The following is a 21,174-nucleotide window of genomic DNA, read 5'->3' as shown; positions in this document are numbered from 1 at the left end:
CATCTGCTTTCTTGGAGGGCAGGACTCTGTTTGTCTGTCTCGTGGACAACCGCTTCCAGTCTTCGGTCCTGCTGCCACCGTTTGCCTACTTACAACATCCCAATAACCCAGCCACATCCTCGAGTACTGCGAACTTGGTGTAGAACTAAGCCATGTGATTTGGTTGCTTTCTTCCCGAAGGAAGGCTCCCCCACGGCAGGTTGTTCTGTAGGAGACATTTTGACGGCAGTTCATCCCATAAGTGATGTTTCCATGAGACTTTGTCCTGTAGGAAGCTGGACAGCTGGTGGTGATCCACTACCGATCCATATGCACTGTATCTTGTGGCCGCGTGGGGAACAGCGAATCCTACAAATGTCTGACAATCTATTTCTAGCAAGAACCCCAGCAGAGCAAATGCCCCCCTCCCCCCCAAAAAAGAGGAAAATAGTGAAGGGGAAAAGGACTTGAGAGGAAAAGGAAAAGGCGTACGTGCCCGTCACCAGTCACCTTCACGTTATTAGAGGCACACTTCCTACTGAGCGATTCTCGCGCACTTTGAGAAGCGACTTCATGGAGCCTCTTTTCTTTACTGGTTTTGAGCGATTGATGGGTCGGGTATGTTGTGTGGCTGAATGTGTATAAATTTCCAGAGTCCGGATCCACTCTTCAACGAGAAGAAATGGTAGAGCAAGCCAGTCAGTCCAATACGATGTTGTGGTCGCGAATACAATGGGACCAGGTACGAGGGTCGATTTGGACAAGTCTTGACTGAAGAGGCACGAACTATCACACTGGATCGGACCGAACAAGCTTGATGTCGATTAATACATTCAAGTATACGCTATGCCAGTTACGCCATCAACATAGGTTCGTTCCCAAAGCCCAGAAAAGGGAAAAGACAATCGTAAAGGTGGCGGTGCTTCTGCTATCCATCTCTCCCGGCCAAAATGATAACAACCCAATCATACTCTGTCCTCGGCATCTGCCAGATTCGCCAGGGGCACGTAGCCTTCCTCGTCCTTCCTCCTCCGGCCTACGACACCCTTCGCGCGATCAAGGACGTCCGAAGCGAGGTTCTTGACCATGTCCATCTTGCCAGGCCGCTTCGCCCTCCTGTTCATGGCAGCCTGGCCCGCGGCCTCGTCCATCCAGCGCGGCCTCCGCCAGAACTTGAGCAGCAGCGATGATACCACGACCGACACGGAACTCAGCGCCATGGCCGCCCCGGCAGCCATGGGATGCAGGTGGAAGCCGAAGGGCAGGAAGATTCCCATGGCGAAGGGGAGTCCGATGATGTTGTACATGCAGGCCCACGCCAGGTTGCCCTTGATACGGTTGAATATCGACTTGGCGAGGTGAAGCGCAGCAGGGATGTCCATCAGCTCGTCAGGTCGCATGAGGACCACGTCTGCCGCCTCCATGGCCACGTCTGTGCCAGAGCTCATGGCGATGCCCACGTCGGCGGTCGCGAGGGCGGGAGAGTCGTTGATGCCGTCGCCCACCATGGCCACGCATTCGCCCTGCTCACGGAGCTGGCGGATAATAGCCTGCTTCTGGTCTGGGCTCACACCAGCGTGGACGTCCTCCTCCGCGATACCAACCGCAGCAGCGACTGCATGCGCAGTGCCGGGCTGGTCGCCAGTGACCATGGCCACCTTGACGCCCATGCGATGCTGCAGGACGGCGATGGCAGCGGCCGCGCCTTCCTTGATCGTGTCGGAGAGACACAGGTGACCAGAGTATTTGCCGTCGATGGCGATGAAGATGTTGGTCGTTCCAGCAGAATCGCCGGCCTTGCCAGAGGAAGCATCCTTATTAATGCGTTCAGATGCTTCGATGGCCTCTGGGGGCACGTCGACATTGTTCTCACGCAAGAACTTGACGTTGCCAACCAGTACTGTGTACCGGGTACGCTCGGCGCTGGTGGCCGGCTCCACGCTGGCCGAAATACCACGGCCAACGGCAGCAGTAAAGTCGCCAACGCTGCCCTCGATGGTGTCCTCGGGGCCGATACCGATTTCGGTCTTGGCCGCACGGAGCACGGCCTTACCAACAGGATGCTCACTGCCCATCTCCGCGAGACCAACAATTGTCCACCACAATCGACGACGCCATTCATTATCTTGCCAGAGGGGAACGACCTTCATGTTGGCCACTGTCATCTTGCCATATGTGATAGTGCCAGTCTTGTCGAGAACAACCTGAGTAACTTTGGTGGTGGTCTCCAAGGCCGCTCCGCCCTTGACCAGGATACCGTTCTCAGCACCGACTCCCGTGCCGACCATAACGGCAGTCGGAGTGGCGAGGCCGAGTGCACACGGGCAAGCAAAGACGATGGTCGCGATGCACAGCTTGACGCATACAAATATCTTGCCACCGCTGGCTTCCTCCTCGAATATCTTTGGTGGGTGGGTGAGGACATGGCTGAGGATCATCCAAACGACAAAGGTCCCGAAACCAAGGACAAGGATAGTCGGGACAAAGTATCCGGCGAGGGTGTCCGCCAGCCTCTGAATCGGGGCTCTTGTTGTCTGAGCATCCTGGACGAGCTTCACAATCTGGCTGAGCTGAGTGTCCCTGCCGGCGCGGATGACCCTGAGGTCGCATCGCCCGTGGCCGTTGACGGTACCCCCGATCAGGTTGGAGCCCTTGCGCTTCTGGACAGGCATGGCCTCGCCAGTGACCATGCTCTCGTCCACATATGTCTCACCTCGGACCAAGACACCATCAGCAGGGATCTTGTCTCCCGGTCGGAGAATTACTATGTCTCCGACCTGGATGAGCTCGGTCGGGATGATCTTCTCCTCAGCAGCATTGCCGTCTGCCATCGGGGTCTTTGGCTCGCCATTTCCCGCGACGTTGTCCCAGTTCTCGGCAGCCTTCTCGGCAGCAATGGGATCAGCGTAGATGGTCGCCATGGATGGAGCCAGTGACATCAATCTCGACAGTGCCTTGGAGGTCTGGCCCTTGGCACGGTTTTCCAGGAATCGACCGAGCGTGATGAAAGTGATCAGCATGGTGCTCGTGTCGAAGATGGTGCTCGGTCTCGAGTGAGGCGGGAAGAAGAAGGACACCAGCATAGCAACGCAGCTGAAGAAAAAGGCACAGGAGGTGCCCAAGACGACCAGAACGTCCATGGTCGGTGAGCCGTGCTTGATCGACTTGTATGCGGAAATGTAGAAGCGCTTTCCGATGCCGAACTGAACGGGAATGGTGAGGACCAGACACAAGATATCGCCAAGAAAGAGACCGGGCAGGAGTTGCCATGATCCAAAATCCAGGAAGGGCAGAGCCATGGGCAGGATCATGCCGATGAAGAAAACCGGGATAGCGAAGGACAAGGACGTCTTGAAGGCGCGTCTCCATTCGTTGATCTCTCTCGTCTTGGCCAGAGACTCTAGCTGGGCGTTGTTGTCATCATTGTCGGCAACCAGAGCGTTGTAACCTGCTTTCTCGACCGCCTCAACGATCGCACGTAGACCTGTCGTGTGCGGCTGGTGGTTCACAGTCATGCGCGATGTTGAAAGGCTCAGCTTGGCCGAGCTGACACCAGGCATAGCCTGCAGGGTCCCCTCCAGGGCGGTGGCGGCTGTGGCATCCGGTACACCGAAGACTTTGAATTGCGCGGTGGACGTGGTTTCGGCAGCATCGGCTGACTCGGCTTGGGTTGAAATGATGTTGGCGTCAAACCCTCTGTCCTCGATGATCTCGACGATCTTTTCCGAGGGCAGTATCGATGGGTTGTGTGTAATCACAGCCCTCTCAGCCAAAAGGCTGATGTTGAACTTGATCATGCCTTCCACCCCCTTGAATCCAGACTCGACGGCTGAGGTGCAAGCGCCACAGGTCATGCCCTCGATGGCAACAGTCGTTACTATTGATGACGAATTCCTTGCTGAGGCGGCAGAGCTGGTCTTTTTCTCAGGCTCCAGCGGCGTCGACTCGACGATAGTTGCGCCAAAGCCCCGGTCCTCGATCATCTCTGCGATCCTGTCGGCTGGCAAAGCGACGGGGTCGTGGTCTATAACAGCCCTCTCGGACAACAGGGAAATGCTGAAAGACCTGAGGCCGGGGACGTCCTTGAATGCGCCTTCGACGGCGGAGGTGCAGGCGCCGCATGTCATGCCCTCGATGGCCACGACGGTCCCAACGTATTTAACGCCGCCGTCGTCCATGGCATCCTTAAAAGCATGGTCGACATTTGCCCTGGGTGTTTGTATGTCTGTTGCGAGGACCTCGGCGTCGAAACCTCGATCTTCAATTATCTCTGCGATCTTCTCGGCGGTTATTCTCGCAGGGTCGTGCATAACGACAGCCCTCTCCATGATTAGGCTGACGGACACGTTCCCGACCCCGTCAACGTTTTTGAGCCCGCTCTCGACGGCCGAGGTACATGCACCGCAACTATCATCAGTCAGTCAGTATTGGCGACGGGGTTCCCGGGGCGGGGGTGGAGGCGGAGGCTGAGGCTGAGGGCAGGAGACTCACGTCATGCCGCCAACTTTCAAAGTGGTGGTAGCCCATTGTGCTGAGGGCGGGGCACTTAATAATAAGCCCCCAGATGGCCCAGAGGGAATGCTGATGTGTGAGGGAGCCATATCGCTGGCTGTTGGTTGTAGGCGGCGGGTGTCGTCGACAGGCCGACTGTGCTCGGAAGCTAGGGCGTGGCGATGCTAGATGGAGTCGCAACGCATTGGGGATTGGGAGTTGGGGACTGGGAAAAGATAGGCAATGCAGGCTAATGGAAATGTGTCTCTGGAAGAGGAAGATGTGGATTATAGACTGGTGGGGAGACCAGAAGACCAGCTTCCGGGGCTGATATCAGCTTATGTACAGGCAAGGTATGTACAAGTAGGGGCCAGCGAGCCGAGGACTCGTGAGGCTGCGTGCGCCCGGAAGAAATGGCGGCGTGGAAGATGGAGTCGGTCGGGGTTCAAGGATGCTGGAGGGTGACAGTGGGCGGGAGCGAGAAGTGACACAGGCAGGACATGAAGAGGTCAAAAGGTTTGCTCTGTAAACAGGAGGGGAGGAGGAGAAAAGGCGGCAGGGCAGTCGGGTTTGACTCGGTCGGGAGTGCGGGATCTGAGTCTAAAGTGACCACTGGCGGGCGGGTTGAGGTGTGTCGCAGGTTTGTCGTTTCTGGAAGAGAGCTAAGGTTTAGAAGTATCCAGGTACCCAGTACCCCTGATGCGGATCAGAGAATAATAAGAAGCGAGAGAGAAGAGGCGTCAGCGGGAGGGCCCCGAGGGCCTTCTGGCTAATGAAATCCGTGGTGCAAGCCTGGAACCCGCACACAGGGCTGGGCCGCTGGATTCATCAGCAGTGGGGGGTGGCCCCTTGATTTGTGATGTGAACAAGGAGGGCGGGTTGACCGGGGGCCCCAGGGCACTAGTCAGTCGGGCGCATGAGCACGTTCTGTCTATCCGCCTGGTCGTTGTCTGAGGCCAGCAGGTATCCAGGGGGACAAAGGACAAGAGGCGGCGGCTCTTGTTTCGAGGTCTGGCCGTCGTTTGTTTTACGGCCAAGGCCTGTGTTCGCCATCGGGCCAGGGCTCACTCAGCACGCATCTCTTTATCTTTGCAACCGCACTGCCGAGCCTCCGGGGCCACCGCAATAGGAACAGTCTGCCGGTGTTTATCCAAAGTGTCCGCTGCACCAGACTATCGACGACACCTTCCAATAGCTGCAGATCATGTCACCACACCCGCAGAATCCGCCGATGTGGCTTCGACGGGAGCTTGGGGAGGCATCTTTATTATACACTGCAGCACAGTAGACTGCCTGCCTACCTTGCAGGGCCACCTGGGCAGAGGGGGCCCGGCCGTCGACCGAGACCCCTGCCCCCAGAGCCTCAGGTCTCAAGAGCGTTTTGAGCTGATCTTGATACACCCACCTCACCCAAACACTCCTTAGGCCGTCACACAATTGCCAATTGACACATGACCCTGGTCACGAAGCTGTGATAGTCCTGGTAGTCTGGTATCTAATGTGTACAATCTAATCGCCCCCCGGATTTTACTGTGTGCGCCCGTAACTCCACACAGGCGAGCCCAGGCTAAACTTGCCCGCCAGACAGCCAGACAGCCAACAGCCAGGCTTGCCTGCCTGCCTGCCTCCCTGCCTGGTTGCCTGCCCCGCTCAGGCCGTCTATCTTATCCCCGTCCGTCGCTGATTGACTGATTGACGTCGATCAACGAAGCTTGATTTGACCGAGCACAGCTTGACAAACAACCAGCTTCCTCGGCCGGTGCATCCTCTTCGTCTCATACCTCTAGCCACGGCCTGCGCCTCGTCTTCGCCATCATGGAGCAGACCAAGGCTCTCAACGCTCTCGAGGCAGGTTCCCATGCCTGGGCCATGGCCATGCCTCCCCTCACTCGCTGACCAGCTCGCAGCCCTTCCTGGCCCTCACAAAGTCCGCCAACTCGCCAAAGGCGGCCGCAGACCTCATCACACACGCCACATCCGCACAGGGCACCTACATCTTCTCCGACCTCCTCGCCAGCCCCTCCATCCGGGCCCTCCAGGACTCCCCCGAGTACCAGCCCTACCTCACCCAGCTCCGCATCTTCAGCAACGGCCTCTACTCCACATACCTCTCCACCCCGAACCTCCCGGCCCTCGACGACCGCCAGGCCCTCAAGCTCCGCCAGCTCTCCCTCCTCACCCTCAGCCGCGACAGGGAGAACCTCACCTACCACGCCCTGCAGCGCCACCTCGGCCTGGCCTCGCCCCGCGAGGTCGAGGACCTGGTCATCTCCGCCGTCTACGCCGGCCTCCTCAACGCCAAGCTGAACCCCCTCCGCTCCGTCGTCCAGGTCTCCTCCGTCGCGCCCCTGCGCGACGTCCAGCCCGGCACCGTGCCCAGCATCGTCGCCACCCTGCAGAACTGGAGCCAGCGCTGCGACGCCACCCTCGCCGAGATCGAGGCCAACATCGCCGACATCAGGAGGGAGGCCGCCCGCAAGGCAAACGACAAGAGGGAGTGGGACAGGACCTTCCAGGCCGTCGTCAAGGCCGAGACCAGTGACCCCTCGGACCCGGCGGCCTCCGGCGCCCCCGCCAACGGGACCCGCGGCGCGGGACGGAGGCTCGGCGGCGGGGCGGCGGGGCGCACCGGTATGCGATCTGCCGCTGGCGGCGCCGGAGGACAGGCAGCTACCACCGGGGCTATCGCGGGGGCTGGGGGAGGAGCAGGGGTGGGCTCTCACCATGGGGCAGCAGCTGGTGCTGGCAGCGGGAGCAAGCGCGGCATGGAGAAGCTGACCGAGGGCTTGGAGGATGACGACGACGAGGCCATGGACCTGGACGACAGTGCTGACTCCACCAGTCAAAACCAGAAGAGGACGAGTCGGCGGAAGCTATGAACAGGCGTCGACCGTATGTCAAGGAATGGCTGGGCCCGAATGCTCCGATACACCCAGGGATAGACGGGCAACCTTGCCCGTAACTAAATTATTCCGAAGGACTGCACATATTTGCATCAAATCGCGTCCTTGGGCTTCGATTGCGTCCTAGGGGTTCGAGAAGCGGTCCATCCACGCGGTACAATGTAGTACGCGACCCAAGAAGTGACGCCAGCGTTGGGACTCAGGTATCAGTCTTTGTATTCTCGTGCATCAGCAAAGATTGGACAAGAGTACATTGTACAGTCCTCGACAGAAACAGATCCCAAACCTTCCTCTTTCTCGGTGAAATCATACAAGTGTTGTTACAGCGATACTTTCCCCTGCGCTTCCCGCCGTCCGGTGAAGATGCCAAAAAAAGAGCAAAATGTTGCATGATCTTCGAGCCATTTCAACGCCATTCCCCCATTTTAATGTTGTAATTGTTGCGATACAGGCTGCCCCGTTCCGTCTCGCCCAAAAATAGATGAAGAAACCGTCGCCTGCAAATTGGTATCGTATCCTGAAAACAAGACCAGAAGAATGACTTGTAAAAGCACAGACAAAATGAAGCGAGGGAAAAGGAGGTGTCAAATAGCATAAAGCAAAACAGTCATGAGCGTCGTCAGATTAAATGCACTAGGAAAATAGACGTGTGTCTTCCTATTTCGCAGAAGCTCCAAAGGGTAACTTGAATATCTTGGCTGCTCAAAGCCGTTTGCCCGGCACGAGGATGAACAGCACTAGTAGTGCTGCATCCACGGTTGCCGTCACAGCCAATACCATCAGGGCTCGCTTTGCGAGCAGCTTTCGGACGTATGGCTCACGCACCCGTGAGAAGTTGAAAGGCGTGTACTCGCTCAGGCCGATCAGAGCCAGCACGGGGTCGAGGGAATACTGATATGACGCGAGGAAGTAGACGCCGAGCGTAAAGGGTAGGATGAGCTGGAGCCTGAGCGTTAGCAGCGGGTTCGGTTCGAAGCGGGAAGGGTGCCAGCATACCCATAATCTCGTCAGCCTTGAGGCGTTGAGGAAGATCAAGACGAACGCAGCCCAGAATCCACCAAACATTGAGACTAGGCCGATAATGAGCCTCATGATCAGGGTCGGCGGGATCAAATTGCCCAGTGCCTTCATGCGCAGGAAGCCAGGAAAGGCGTCTCGCTCCATGGCCTGAAACACATAATCCTTGGCCAGGTCAAACACCTCCGGGTCATCTCTACCTTCCTCCTCGATGGACCTCGTCACGTCCTCGGTGATCTGAGATGGCAGGACAATCTCCCGCTCCGCGCCGGGCAGGAGGAACGTGTAGAGAATCTTCTCGGCCGATGCACGGATGTCCTGCCTCGCGACCTCGTGGAAGGGGCTGTTGGAGTCGGTCATCAGGTCGCGCGGCGTACTGCCCGTGCCGGGGCTGGGCCTGGCGCGCTCGCCGCTGCTGTGCGGGGAGTCGTGGAAGCCGGCGGCAGTGGGCGACGCCCTATCCTCGCGCAGGTAGGCCGACATCTGCGCGTCCTGGTCTCGATCCTTGTCATTGGCATACATCGAGGGGCCCGGCGCCGCGTAATTCATGTCGCCCATGCTCTCCAGGATTTGTGAGGAGCGCTTCGAGGCGTGTTCGGGTTCGGGTGTGCCTATCAGGACGGACCTCCGCATCTCTCGGACGTAGTGCCGGCATAGCGTCATGTGCTGAGCGACATCGAGCCTGTTGACGGGAGAGGGCTGTTAGCAGTCGAGACAAGTTGGCGGGGCAGCCGCCCCGTTGCGTCCTGTGCTGGGTTTGGGGCCTCCGTACCAAAAGTCTAGGTAGTCCACTGATCTTTGCTGATCTCTCATAAAGATGTAGAATGAGAACAGGTCGACTGGCGGCAGCGTCCGCCTGCTCAGAACTTCGAAAAGGGTCGGCAGCCGGTTCCGATTCAAATCGGGCACCGGCGAAGGTGAGTGCGTGTTCTCCATGGTGGAAAGCCCGTCGCCGCCTTGGTCTCAGGCTACTGTTTCGAGTCGCTAGTGGCTTCGATTCTACGAGATTGAAGACAGAACACACGAGGCCTGTGGGACCAGCGACTGTGCCTTGGATTCGAAAAGTTTAGGAGCTCGATTGGGTGTGGTGGGGGTCGAGAATTGTGAAGTGAGCGGTTTGTCGAAGGGGGCCGGTTGGGAAGAAACCGGCGAGGACGGTTACGACGGACGGGTCAGGAGGGAGGGCGGGCTTGGTGTTGAGGGCGAAGCGAGCGGCAGGGTGTGCTCTGCGCACACCGGAGAGATTGTGACTAGACCAATGAGGTCACTGATGGTGTTGTGCGGCCTCTGTCTGCTCGGTCGGGTTGTTTTTGGACGGGGTGATGGGGAAGGGTTGACGGGGACTTGGGATTCCCAGAGGCAAAGAGGTCGCAGATTCGCGCACGGGCCAGGCGCTCCGTGATGCCCAGCAGCCCAGGTGAGATTTGCTCCACGGGAGTGGGTTCACCTAATTTACCGTGCCAAGTCGCTTGCCGTATTCCCTTCGAATCGATGGCAGCCGATGCACCTTGGGAAAACCCGCCTCTGGACGCGAGCTCTGAGAGTATGTATCCAGACAAGAAATTTTACTGGTTGTGGCCTTTGCGCGACTGTAAGAGGGGCCGTTGGCACTGCTCAGAACTGGCACGCAACGCGCGGGTTGTGCCCGGTGCGGAATATGGGATGGATAAGGCGGAAGAGGTGCGACGGAACGCCGGCTGCAGCCCACTCCGTATTTACTACCTGCCTGCCCAGGTGGTTACCTAGGTAGTCGGCATGAGCGCTGTGAGTCTGTGTTGTGGTGGACCGGGTGCGCATGCATTCCTGTTCAGCTGCAAGAGTAAATAAACACCGGAGCACCTAGCATGCTCAGATCAGAAGAGGAGTCGGATCCAACGCTTAGCACAAGACTGCTACTAGAGACGCTGTAGTTCTTGTTGCACAGGCTGATATCCCAGTATTGCATAGCATACTCCGTAAAGACCAAGGCAAAATCATTGCCGTGAAGCAAACAACAACGTCGCAATTCCCTCCCGGCAAACGTGTTTCCCCCTGGACAACACTCGCCCGGGCGATGGCCCCTAGCCCAGCCACCACAGCCACATCTGTCTTAGTCAGCAGCGCCATGGTTATGTCAGCGCTCACAGCCAATCACAGCCGACCACCATCCTGAGCAGGGCCAGATTTTTCCGCCGCCCACAACTTTTGGATCTCTGACAGAATCCGTATTCCAGAAGAGTGCAGCCGACAACCTCGAAGACGACAACGCCCCAACTTCCACCGACGACTCACGACACCGTACACCCCTCAGTGAGTCCGATTACTGCTCATTTTCCCGGTTTTTCTCAATTCTGTTGCAACAATTCTAACCGAGTCCCGTGTGCAGAAATGTCGTCCAAGCAGAAGTCTGGCCGGTCCGCCATCCAGGACGTGGTCGCCCGCGAGTACACCATCCACATGCACAAGAGGGTACGTCTCGCCAACCCCGACCGACGAACTACACCTTCAATTGAGGAGCCATTTATTGCTGCTGGAGCTGGATGCTGACGGGGCGGTTTTGGAACAGCTGCACGGTGTCACCTTCAAGAAGAGGGCCCCCCGCGCCATCAAGGAGATCAAGGCCTTCGCGCACCAGGCTATGGTATGCTGATCCCCCTTTCCATCTTTCGAAACGAGGGCTACGTATGCCGCGACCGACGAAATCGAGCAAGACATCGACGAACTTGGAACGACCGCTCAGTCCGCATGTGACACCGAGACCAGATCACTGACTAGACTCCACCTCACAGGGCACCTCCGATGTCCGTCTTGACCCCCAGCTGAACAAGAAGGTGTGGGAGCAGGGTGTCAAGGGCGTGCCATACAGACTCCGCGTCCGCATCTCCCGACGAAGAAACGATGAGGAGGGCGCCAAGGAGAAGCTGTACAGCTACGTCCAGGCCGTCAACGTCAAGAACCCCAAGGGCCTGGTCACGACCACCGTCGAGGAGGAGGAGGCTTAAGCGAGCGTCATGTTGAGTGTTGACAGGAGGGGCTCTGGAGGGACAACCCGCGCTTGCAAACAATACGACGAGGGGCGCCTGTCCCAGGTGTTTTTGAGGGTCGGTCCGTGAAAACTTGGGTTCCTTGTCTGGTCATGGTGGCTTTCCGGAGTTTTCTACGGCTTTTTCTAGCTTCATACTACCGAGGAAGCAAAAAAATGAGAAATGCGAAAGACAACAAACAGCGCCCCCCAGCGCCGACCAGGATTGCCGGGACATCGAGCGTGACCGACCGTTGTGATCACCGTGGAGACAGGGGGGAAGGGACACGACGTGTATCTAAGATACCCACGCTTCAAGGGCATGCGTCAAGGAGTACAATCAGGCCAATGCATGTATTTCTGGAAGAAGAGGCCCCTACGCCTGATGGCAGAAGCCAACAAGATATGCGGCCTCAGGTTCAAACTGTCCGACCCTGTAAATGCGGTATCGCCGAATCCTCCAACCCAGTGACCAATGCCAGTATTCTACACGTTGACTCCATGCTCCCAAATGAAAATGCATGCTCTAACTCATTCGTCGTCAATGTCGCGGTGACGTGCCGTCACCTTGCGCTTGAACTCCTCGGGGTCCTTGTCCCAAAGCTCCGCAGCCTCAGCATTCAGAGGCGATTCACTAGGAGACATTAGGTCAGCCAACAGTTCTCCAGCCCATAGCGGAATCGAGCCTCCCCGGGCAAGCCAGGCCAAGTTGCCCGGGCTTTCGCTCCCGTCGACATCCAGTTAGGAGACCGACTCACTTGTTGGGTTCTCCGAGCAGACTCTGCAGACTCAGCAGGACGGTTCGGATGTTGTACGCCGCAGACCACTTAGTTTTGAGGATATCCAAGCAGATCCGGCCGGAGAAGTCGACGTTGGGGTGGTAGATGGGGGTGCGGAAAAGCACCTCGGGGGCCTTGTAGGGGTAATCGGCGGGGAAGCTGAAAGACAGCTTGAACTCCAGGCCGGCGTAGGGGGTGTCGTCGACTCCTTTGATGGTGGCGCGCCACTTGGTCAGGTCGCCGTCGGGGTTGGGGAACGCGGAGACTCCGTCCGAGGGGGACGTCATGAGCTGCATCAGCTCTGTTTGCAGTCTGCATTGCAGGGCGCGGCGTCAGCTGTATGCTCCTGTGCCCACATGTTCTGGGGCTTTGAGAAGGCTGTGCTGTGGTGGGGATTCATGGCTCCCAGACGCATACCTCTTGGTGACACTCTGAGAATCTGCTTTCCTAACACCACCAAGCACGCCGCCTGCAGCCTGAGGGCCCTCCATTTTCGCAAGTGTAATGGTTAAGTCAAATACCAGGCAGGCGAGGTATAGCTGGCCAAGTTATTGCTCACGGATTCAAGGATAGGTTGTAAGGCCAGTGCTTTGAGAGAATTTATGTGTTGCGTGGAATCTGCGTGGCAAGATTAAAAAGTAAGGGAGATGGCTAAGGAAGGATAGTCTAGCCTCTGATCAAGAAACAGATTCCCTAAAGTACGAGCGCGATGCTGCGATGATTCCAGTCGTTTGCAGGATGGGCAAGGGTGAGGTTGAAGATGAGGGTGAGGCAGGTAGGTGCTGGCTAGGAGAGGTTGGTCAGGAGCGGCTGGGCCAATTGTCAAATCATGGATCGGGATCGTCCTTTGGTCTGCTTGCGGGCTGACGGGCTCGCTGCATTGTTTACACCAAGGTGTTGGTCGACCCCACCCAAGCTCTCCAGCAACCGCCAGAGTTTTAGCAGGGCCAACGGCCGGCCCTGCACCGGGATGGAGAATTCTGCACTCCCCTGCAAGACTGAGGACTCGCTGCACCCAAAGATGCCTAGTCGGCCCCACCTAACTGCAACCTCAAATGCCAAGCCTTCCAGGTACTCAACGGTACCTCAACCACTTTTTATCAGGGGGTCTGGGGGGGTCCCCCCCAGTGGGGGCTTGGGGGCGAAGCCCCCATGGTTAGTGTTAGGGTTAGCGGTTAGGGTTTGGGTTAGTGGATAGGGTCCTGGAATGTGAAAAAAAGAGGAAGAAGGTACTTATAAGTAGCTTTGAGGTTGTAGAAATTGAAGTCGTGCTGACCTTTCCATTTTGGGACGAGCGAGTCCTCAGTCTTGCAGGGGAGTGCAGAATTCTCCATCCCGGCCCTGCACCTACCTGGGTATCCAGGTACCCAGGTAACTCACGCCCTCCCCACTGGCTGTTTTAGTGCAGCCATGACCTGGGCCCCACCCGCCTGGCAGCCTGGAAACCGCGTTGCTCAGCCAATGCGCTGGGTCTGCAGCCCATGATGCAGGGTCTCGGACAACAACATGCAGAGACCCATTTTGCCGCCGGACTGGAGCCTGTCGCCTTTGAGAGCCTCATCCGAGCTCCCAACGCGACTCACTCTACGCGAACGGCACGCGACCTTTGTTGTTGCATCACACGGCGGGCTGGCACACCACACCATCTCATTGCATGAACGGCATTGAGCGTAATCCCATGTCAGAGATCGCTGGTTCGCGGCCTCATCTCAGATTTATTTTCACAACTCAGTTGCCGCCCACCAGCCCGGACTCGCCACCCCTGTCGTGACTGACCCGGCTGGCCACTTACACACAGGGCACGGCACGGCTTGAACTGTGATTCCGAGTTGCCTCTCTGCAGCCCTGTCTCGCCCTCTCTCTCGCTCGCCCTCCCTCAGAGAGAGCTCGAGATGCAGCACTCCCAGCTGAGCCCTCTGCCATCCGACCTCCCCTTCAGGGTTGTGTCCAAGACCATTGGCAGAGGGGCATATGCATCGTGAGCTGCCCTTCCTCGTCCCCAAGTCATGCTCACATAATTAGACCCATCTCAGCCCTACCGGCGTACTGACAGACCCACTACAGGATCAGGAAGGCCGTTCCTCTCGAGGCACCAACACCAGTCTTCGCCGTCAAGTTCATACATAAGGACTACGCAATCAAAAATGGCCGCATCTCAGCTAAGCAGATCGCCATGGAGGTCTCACTCCATTCCCACATTGGACAGCACCCAAACGTCATCGAGTGGTTCGCCACTGGCGAAGACGCCGTGTGGAGGTGGATTGCCATGGAGTTCGCTGACGGCGGAGACCTGTTCGACAAGATCGAGGCCGACAAGGGTGTGTCCGGGGACATCGCCCACGTCTACTTCCTGCAGCTCATCAGTGGGGTCAGCTTCATGCACTCCAAGGGCATCGCGCATCGCGATTTGAAACCGGAGAACATACTCCTCTCCGACACTGGCAACCTGAAGCTTGCGGATTTCGGCATGGCCACCCTCTTCCAGTACAAAGGCAAGACAAAGGAGAGCTCCACCATGTGTGGCAGCCCGCCGTACATTGCTCCCGAGGTGCTCCGCTGTTCGTCTGGAGACAAGTCTATGAAGTATCGCGCCGACTTGGTCGACATATGGTCATGCGGGGTCATATTATTCGTGCTTCTGGTCGGGAACACGCCTTGGGAGGAGCCGACTGAGAAGAAGTGGGAATGGCGCGAGTACATCCGAACGAACGGCCGAAGCACAGATGAGTTGTGGGAGAGAGTACCAACCGAAGCCTTGTCTCTGTTGCGGGGCATGATGAACATCGAGGTCGACAAGCGCTTCACTTTCGCGCAAATACGACAGCACCCCTGGTACACTCGACACAATGAACTTCTCACCTCGGACGGCAGGGTCTTGGACCCCATACAGCTGGCTACCCAGATGCTTGCGAACCTGCGCATCGATCTCACTCAGCAGCCTACCCCCTCCCAAAGGGCGAACGCCGACTTGATGGAACTAGACAGCCAGCCCACGGCCGCCGACTTCACAGCCAAGTTCTCTGCGACACAGCCAGAGACACCAATTAACGATGTGGCATTTGACTGGGAGAGGCCTGCCATGAGGTCCATCAACGGAGCCATCTCAGCGACCCAGCCTGCCAGTGGTGTTAATCTCTCCACTGACAGACCAAGCCACAACCTCGACGTGTTGGCAGACGAACCGACCATGAGCCAGTTCAGTCAGGCACCTGGAGTCCCTTTCAGCTTGACCCAACGTGCGCGCCGATTCAGAGACATTGTGCCTTCCTACTCGCTCACGCGCTTCTATTCTCATGTGCCGGCCCAGCTGCTAGTGCAGATGCTGAGTGACGCCTTGCACCAGCTCAACGTCCCGCTGCAGCCTCCAGCGCTTAATCTGCACTCTAGAGATCATATAACTACTCTGAAGGTAAAGACGGTGGACGGGAGGAACCAGAGCCTGCACGGCGAAATCATGGTGGACATGTTCATGATACCCGACGGCTCGGGTGCAGAGCTGCTCGAGGTGCGGTTCGTCAAGATCAAGGGCGACCCGCTCGAGTGGAGGCGGCTATTCAAGAAGATTGCGCTGCTGTGTAAAGATGGCATATATAAGAACGAGTAGACTTTGTATATATTCTGACGTTTTCAGGTTTTGTATTAGAACTGACAGCATAGGAAAGCTTAGAACCGGAAGGATACGGCGAGGCAGAAAGAAGGAATGGCATGATACGATGATGAGCAAAGAATGATAACCTAATGTATGATATAATATAAGATACAGCTCTTGTCAGCGTTATAGAACATGCATAATTGATGGATCTTATTTATTGTTTGTTGTATTAATGAGCAACTTAAATGGAATGCTGGACCTTGGTTTTCCCCCCGAGCCGTCGCCTTGTCTGAAAATCGGTGAAAGGAGCGTATGCCCTCGAGCCTCGCAGACCTGCCTCCCTCAACACCGGTAGTCTAACCAATCTAATACCTCTGCCAAGATCTCGCACTCAATCCAAGTTATATCGGTCGTCTGGGTAGAATTCGTGGAGGGACTCATCCCAACTGGCTACCTCTCTGAAGATGGCACTGGTCAGCTCCTGCGGCACAGGGCCATGCCCGCTCGCACCAATCTGATCGCGGCAACAACCGCCAGGGCAAGAGAAACAAATGAGATATGCGTGTACCATCTCATGCAGAAGAGTTTTCAGGACTCTTATCAGCGGTCTCCTGCTATGAGGGCTTCCCCAGAATTGCGGCTGGGCCGCTTCTACTTGGATGTTCACTCTGACTGCCATCTCTGAAGTACCAACACCCACATACTGCGGTGTAACCCTGCCCCATAGTACGTTGTCCCCTACCACGTACGTCGGCCACTGGCCGAAAATGTCCTCCCGGAATTCAAGTGTTACTGCGGGGTCCGCTGTCCCGGTGAGGTTTCCAGCAAAGAAAAACACGTCGAAGAGGTACATGAACAGCCGTACCTCACTTTCGCGAAGAAGAGGCTCCTGTTGCAAGTACAAGAGCACTGTACCGAAGTGAGCCTTTACTAAAGACTGTAGTACGTCATAAAACATGACGTCCTGGAATAATTCCCTAGTCCTTTGCAAAAGTGCTTGGGGCTCGTAAGAGAGCTGTTTAAGCTGGAGACTTTGATACAAAACAGGAAAAGGGCCCCCGAGTAAAACGATCTGAGGGACCGGTTCGTTCCTGTGGGGGACATAGGGATTCTGGAAAAACGGATGCAATTCCATATCCAGGGGTTGTGGGTCGGCTCAGTGATTGATCGTCCGAGAAACTTCAGCGTTCCAGGTCTTATCCAGATAATTCGCTAATTCTGTTCAGTTCTCTAGTCAGGAAACATTTCTTCGGGTGGAGCCTCAAGTGATCCGTGGAGGTTATATATGTCTCTGACTAGAGGCCCACAACCTCATTCGAAAATTAAAAGTACAATGAACGTCTGTTCCGCGTCTTTCGGTCCTGTAGAAAGCCATTGTGCAGACCTTTGTGCTGATTACGTATCCGTCTTTGACAAGTGGGGTACCGGCGGCAGCGCTGACAGCCTAGTAAATGCCATTGGGTTTCCAGATAGTTGTGGTGCCCTCATACAGTGGTAAATGCTCAAGACCCAGTGGTTAAAAGAATGAAAACTACCAGTTGACCACTCACAGTGTAGAAAGAATACAATACTTGGTGTTCCAATTAACAACAACCAAGCTTTGCTCGGGTGTACACTGCTCGACCATAGCATCTGTCCCCCGCTTCTGAGTAACCCCCTTACATCCTGTAAGACTATGTCTTATAAGATAATATACTAGATGTAGGTAATTCAGAGGGACTCTTTTATAACACTGAACGACTTTTCTTTTTAAAGATATAGTGGTGTTATAGTAATAGCATATACAACGTCTGAGGTATGATAGTATGGTGCTTAAATACTGCTAGGAATGCTATCGGTAATCCTTTAGATTAATTGGTACGGTCTGTGAATTGTGCTGTCTATTGTGTTGCTAGGAAAACATGATACCAGTGGACTGTTGCAAATGAGACTAACTTTATTGACTGCTTATCGCAATAGGCGTCCCGAGGTCCCGGCCAAAAGACCACAATTTCAAGTCTAGCGGACTTGAAACTCCAAGCAGTGTAAAAGTGCCGTACCGTCACACCTAGTGCACGCTATGGGATATAATGAGGTAGATTATCGGAGTCTTACCATGCATGTAACTTGAAACTCAGCTTTTATTTCGCTGACGCAGTGCATCATCTGCGGTCTGCCTAGGCATGGTGATATTTGAAAGCCAGCGCTTTCTCTACCTACATACCACAGAGATTGTTACACATAAGAATAAGATGTTAACACGAATCCAGTAACTGCTTGCACAAAGGATACGCAGGCCAAAAAAAATACAGAATTTCAAGTTAGATTTGAATCCTAAGCAATGTATACCTAGGTAAGGCCTCGCGCCGTCACAGACATGGAGTGCTCCCCGTGTCGGGTAATTTGGGGTAAACCCAGTCTGAGCCCGATATATCCCTCAATTTGAAAATACTATTTTATTTGCCCCGCTAAGTGAAATGTTTACCAAGGACTCTATCTGGCAATTCAGCACCCATTTGTTGCTGCAATCACAATTGATGCGTCGATGACGTCGATCACCCGCAGACTACTACTAGTGAATGGGGCAGAGTCGTGTCGTCATAAATCTGGGCCCACCGCAAGATTTCACGAGCATGTTGATGGTTGATAATTGAATTCAGATTTCATGAATTCGAAATCTTAGGATTAAGAGTCGCATGCTGAGCCATAGTATGTCTACTGTCAATGGTTCATTTCCCTTTCCTCATTCGCAACGCACTCCAGCCAACAACATCACCAGTACCCTAATCTAGGTACTAGCAGAATAGAGAGCAACCATGGCGACCTGAGACAGATAGTACTACTGCCTTCTTGTACTAATAAAGCATGACAAATGCAAACTAAAAACGCTCACGTCTCGTTTTCTTTCTTATCCTTGAAACCGTCTCTAAAATACTTTCATGACGGTAACGGGAAAACGTATTGGCGAGCCTTTTGTGGCTTCACATTGTATTTGAAATTGGATATGACGAAGATGTGTATCCGTTCCCATTTCTAATGTTCCCCGCAGGGATGCATGCTTACACATCAGCATGTCATTCACGCCAGACACAAGCCACTTGCTGCTGTAGATCCCCGCGGCGTTCGGCGTAACATTGAAACTGGCCCCATATCTAAGCACGACATTGTTAATTACAAGGTCTACGGTGCACTAAATCTTGCCGTAGCAACTATCCCTCCGTATACAAATCGAGTCCGTCTCCGTGACAGCATTCTTCCTCCCTTCCTTGCACTCAATAGTTGTAAGTCGTTCAAATTCAACTTGAAGGCAAATACGCGGACCAGAAATATTGCACAAAAAGTATGGCACCCAAGATCTTTCTGTAAGTCGCAGCCCCCTTACCGCTCACATACGTAGTTACCCTAGGTATCTATCTGTTCCAATTACTAACCTTTCCCAGCACTGGAGTCACCGGTAGGTGCTGCACTTACGCTTTGTCCAAGTAGCCGCTCCAGTAGTCTAATTAGGGCCCCATCACCAGGCTATATCGGCGGTGACGCCTTCTACGTGCTTGAGAAGAAGCACCCTGACTATGAGTACACCCTTCTGGTTCGCAATGAGGAAAAGGGCCAGGTTGTCAAAGCCAAGTACCCCAACGTCAAGCTTGTCTATGGCTCACTAGATAATGCCGCCGTTATCGAAAAGGCCGCTGCCGAGGCAGACATTGTTGTTCGTAAGTCAACGTCTCCAGTACAGACCGTCATCGTCTAGCCTCATTCTGACCAGGTTCTCTTACAGATACCGCTCAGTCTGCGGATGACATGCCCTCTGCCAAGGCCATTGTGAAGGGCATTGAGGCTGGCCACACCTCCGAGAAGCCGGGAGTGTATATCCACATCTGTGGAACTGGGCTGCTGACATGGGTACTTCTCTTCGGGCTACCTGGGGCCTAATTTGCCTTGGCTGACGCTTCCCAACAGAGAGACGTCCAAGACGAGCGCTACGGCGAGGCGCCACACCCGGACGAGAAATACGACGACATTGCTGACATCGAAAAGATTACGTCCCTGCCTGACCAGGCTATGCACCGGGATGTTGACAAAGTCGTGCTGGGAGCGAATGATACCGGTGCCGTCAAGACTGCTATCGTCGGGCCGCCTTGTATCAATGGCCCGTCCAGAGGACCCGGAAACACCCGCTCGATCCAGGTCTATGACCTGGCCAAGTTCACACTTAAGAACGGCTTTGCTCCAGTCATTGGCAAGGGCCTTACCGAATGGGATTTCATCCACGTGCATGACCTGTCGGACCTCATCGTCAATCTCGTTGAGTCGGCTCAGGACTCCAAGAGAGTCAATGATCCAGAGTTCTTCGGAAAGCACGGGTACTACTTCTGCGAGGCTGGACCTTTCAAATGGGGCGATGTTTCCAGATGTGAGTCTTATCACCATGCGACCTGAGAGGATAGGTCTATGGATCATTTATGCATGTGAGAAGAAGCTGACAATGAACTCAACTAGGGGTCGCTGGGGAGATGGTCAAGCAAGGGTTTATGGCCGAACCGAAGGTGGAGGTGACCACCCTGGACAACACCGTAGCTCAAGGAATCCGGTCAAGCGTTAGCTGGGGACTAAACTCGAAGAGTTTCGCAAACAGAGCAAGAAAGCAGCTCGGCTGGGAGCCGACCCGTGGGACCATGAAGGATGCCATACCGGAAATCGTAGCCTCTGAAGCGAAGCGCCTCGGCATCGAGCCTCAGGCGGCCTGAAATTGAAATGTCTGTGTGTGGGGGCGGGGGTTCGATGAGGCGATATGGGCTGCCAAAATACCAGTCGCGAGCTCCTCCGGCTCTCGGTTGTCTACCTGGGTAGCTATTCTGAGGTCCGCAATTGAACCGCGATGTCTTTTCGATCTTACAATGGAGCTTGTCATGAATGGGCGTGGACGGTCGTGGACCCCTGTCAGCCCTTTAAATTTGGCCGTTGACGACAAAGTTGCTTCCACGAGTTGAAAATACGATATTGTGCTGTTCTGTCCCCATTGATTGTTCTAAATGCATTTAGTCTCTTCACGTAGCGATCTACAGGCATGCCCGCCCGGGTACAATGTTGTTGGATGCTTGATCAACCCTTCGGCAGATCAATGCTTTTTGTATAACATTGAAAGTCGACTTCAGGAGTGGCGGTTGCTCGCTCGGGGTAGTCGGCGGTCAGCCTGGGCACTCACCTCGATGTTGAGCAATGATCACTTGTCCCAATAGTCGGGCAAGGGAAAAGACTAAGCAGATGGCCTCACCACTTCCAACAGCCCTCTGGGCTCTTGGGCTGGCGACAGCGACACAAGTAAGGCAGCCGACAAACGGGCTCCAGGGCTGTCCACGAGACCGTGACGGTAACTTCGGCATGGAAATACTTCGGTCAGCCTGAAGTCAACAAGACTTGTGGCGAGTTTTC

At 55.3% G+C, this 21,174-nt stretch overlaps 6 protein-coding genes across 6 annotated transcripts; 3 read left to right on the top strand and 3 right to left on the bottom strand.

Annotated features, from left to right (window-relative positions):
* Positions 1-724: 724 nt before the first annotated feature.
* KVR01_006921 (Cu(2+)-transporting P-type ATPase CCC2) lies at positions 725-5,872 on the bottom strand. The gene is made up of 2 exons (XM_044782337.1): positions 4,471-5,872; positions 725-4,386 (listed from the first exon to the last, which is right to left on the bottom strand). The coding sequence occupies exons 1-2, from the start codon at positions 4,578-4,580 to the stop codon at positions 945-947; spliced, it is 3,552 nt and encodes a 1,183-aa protein (XP_044644352.1). The 5' UTR covers positions 4,581-5,872; the 3' UTR covers positions 725-944.
* A 29-nt stretch (positions 5,873-5,901) lies between these two features.
* KVR01_006822 (uncharacterized protein) lies at positions 5,902-10,157 on the bottom strand. Its single transcript, XM_044794162.1, has 3 exons — positions 9,163-10,157; positions 8,370-9,072; positions 5,902-8,312 (listed from the first exon to the last, which is right to left on the bottom strand). Exons 1-3 carry the CDS (start codon positions 9,324-9,326, stop codon positions 8,076-8,078), a joined length of 1,104 nt encoding a protein of 367 aa, XP_044644253.1. The 5' UTR covers positions 9,327-10,157; the 3' UTR covers positions 5,902-8,075.
* KVR01_006881 (uncharacterized protein) lies at positions 6,286-7,349 on the top strand (the record flags this gene model as incomplete). Its single annotated transcript, XM_044793125.1, has 2 exons — positions 6,286-6,318; positions 6,378-7,349. 2 exons carry the CDS (start codon positions 6,286-6,288, stop codon positions 7,347-7,349), a joined length of 1,005 nt encoding a protein of 334 aa, XP_044644312.1.
* A 600-nt stretch (positions 10,158-10,757) lies between the features above and the next one.
* KVR01_006515 (uncharacterized protein) lies at positions 10,758-11,371 on the top strand (the record flags this gene model as incomplete). The annotated part of the gene is made up of 3 exons (XM_044789135.1): positions 10,758-10,838; positions 10,936-11,010; positions 11,159-11,371. 3 exons carry the CDS (start codon positions 10,758-10,760, stop codon positions 11,369-11,371), a joined length of 369 nt encoding a protein of 122 aa, XP_044643946.1.
* A 551-nt stretch (positions 11,372-11,922) lies between these two features.
* Positions 11,923-12,661, bottom strand: KVR01_006952 (uncharacterized protein; the record flags this gene model as incomplete). The annotated part of the gene is made up of 3 exons (XM_044785096.1): positions 11,923-12,025; positions 12,150-12,482; positions 12,588-12,661. 3 exons carry the CDS (start codon positions 12,659-12,661, stop codon positions 11,923-11,925), a joined length of 510 nt encoding a protein of 169 aa, XP_044644383.1.
* Positions 12,662-13,733: 1,072 nt separating this feature from the next.
* Positions 13,734-16,029, top strand: KVR01_006553 (uncharacterized protein). Its single transcript, XM_044790505.1, has 2 exons — positions 13,734-14,148; positions 14,235-16,029. The coding sequence occupies exons 1-2, from the start codon at positions 14,063-14,065 to the stop codon at positions 15,772-15,774; spliced, it is 1,626 nt and encodes a 541-aa protein (XP_044643984.1). The 5' UTR covers positions 13,734-14,062; the 3' UTR covers positions 15,775-16,029.
* Positions 16,030-21,174: the final 5,145 nt, after the last annotated feature.

Source organism: Diaporthe batatas (genome assembly GCF_019321695.1).
Source record: "Diaporthe batatas strain CRI 302-4 chromosome Unknown Contig00007, whole genome shotgun sequence".
Taxonomy (NCBI): Eukaryota; Fungi; Ascomycota; class Sordariomycetes; order Diaporthales; family Diaporthaceae; genus Diaporthe; species Diaporthe batatas.
Note: the sequence above shows the minus strand (reverse complement) of the source record. Positions and strands in the feature narration are given on the sequence as shown.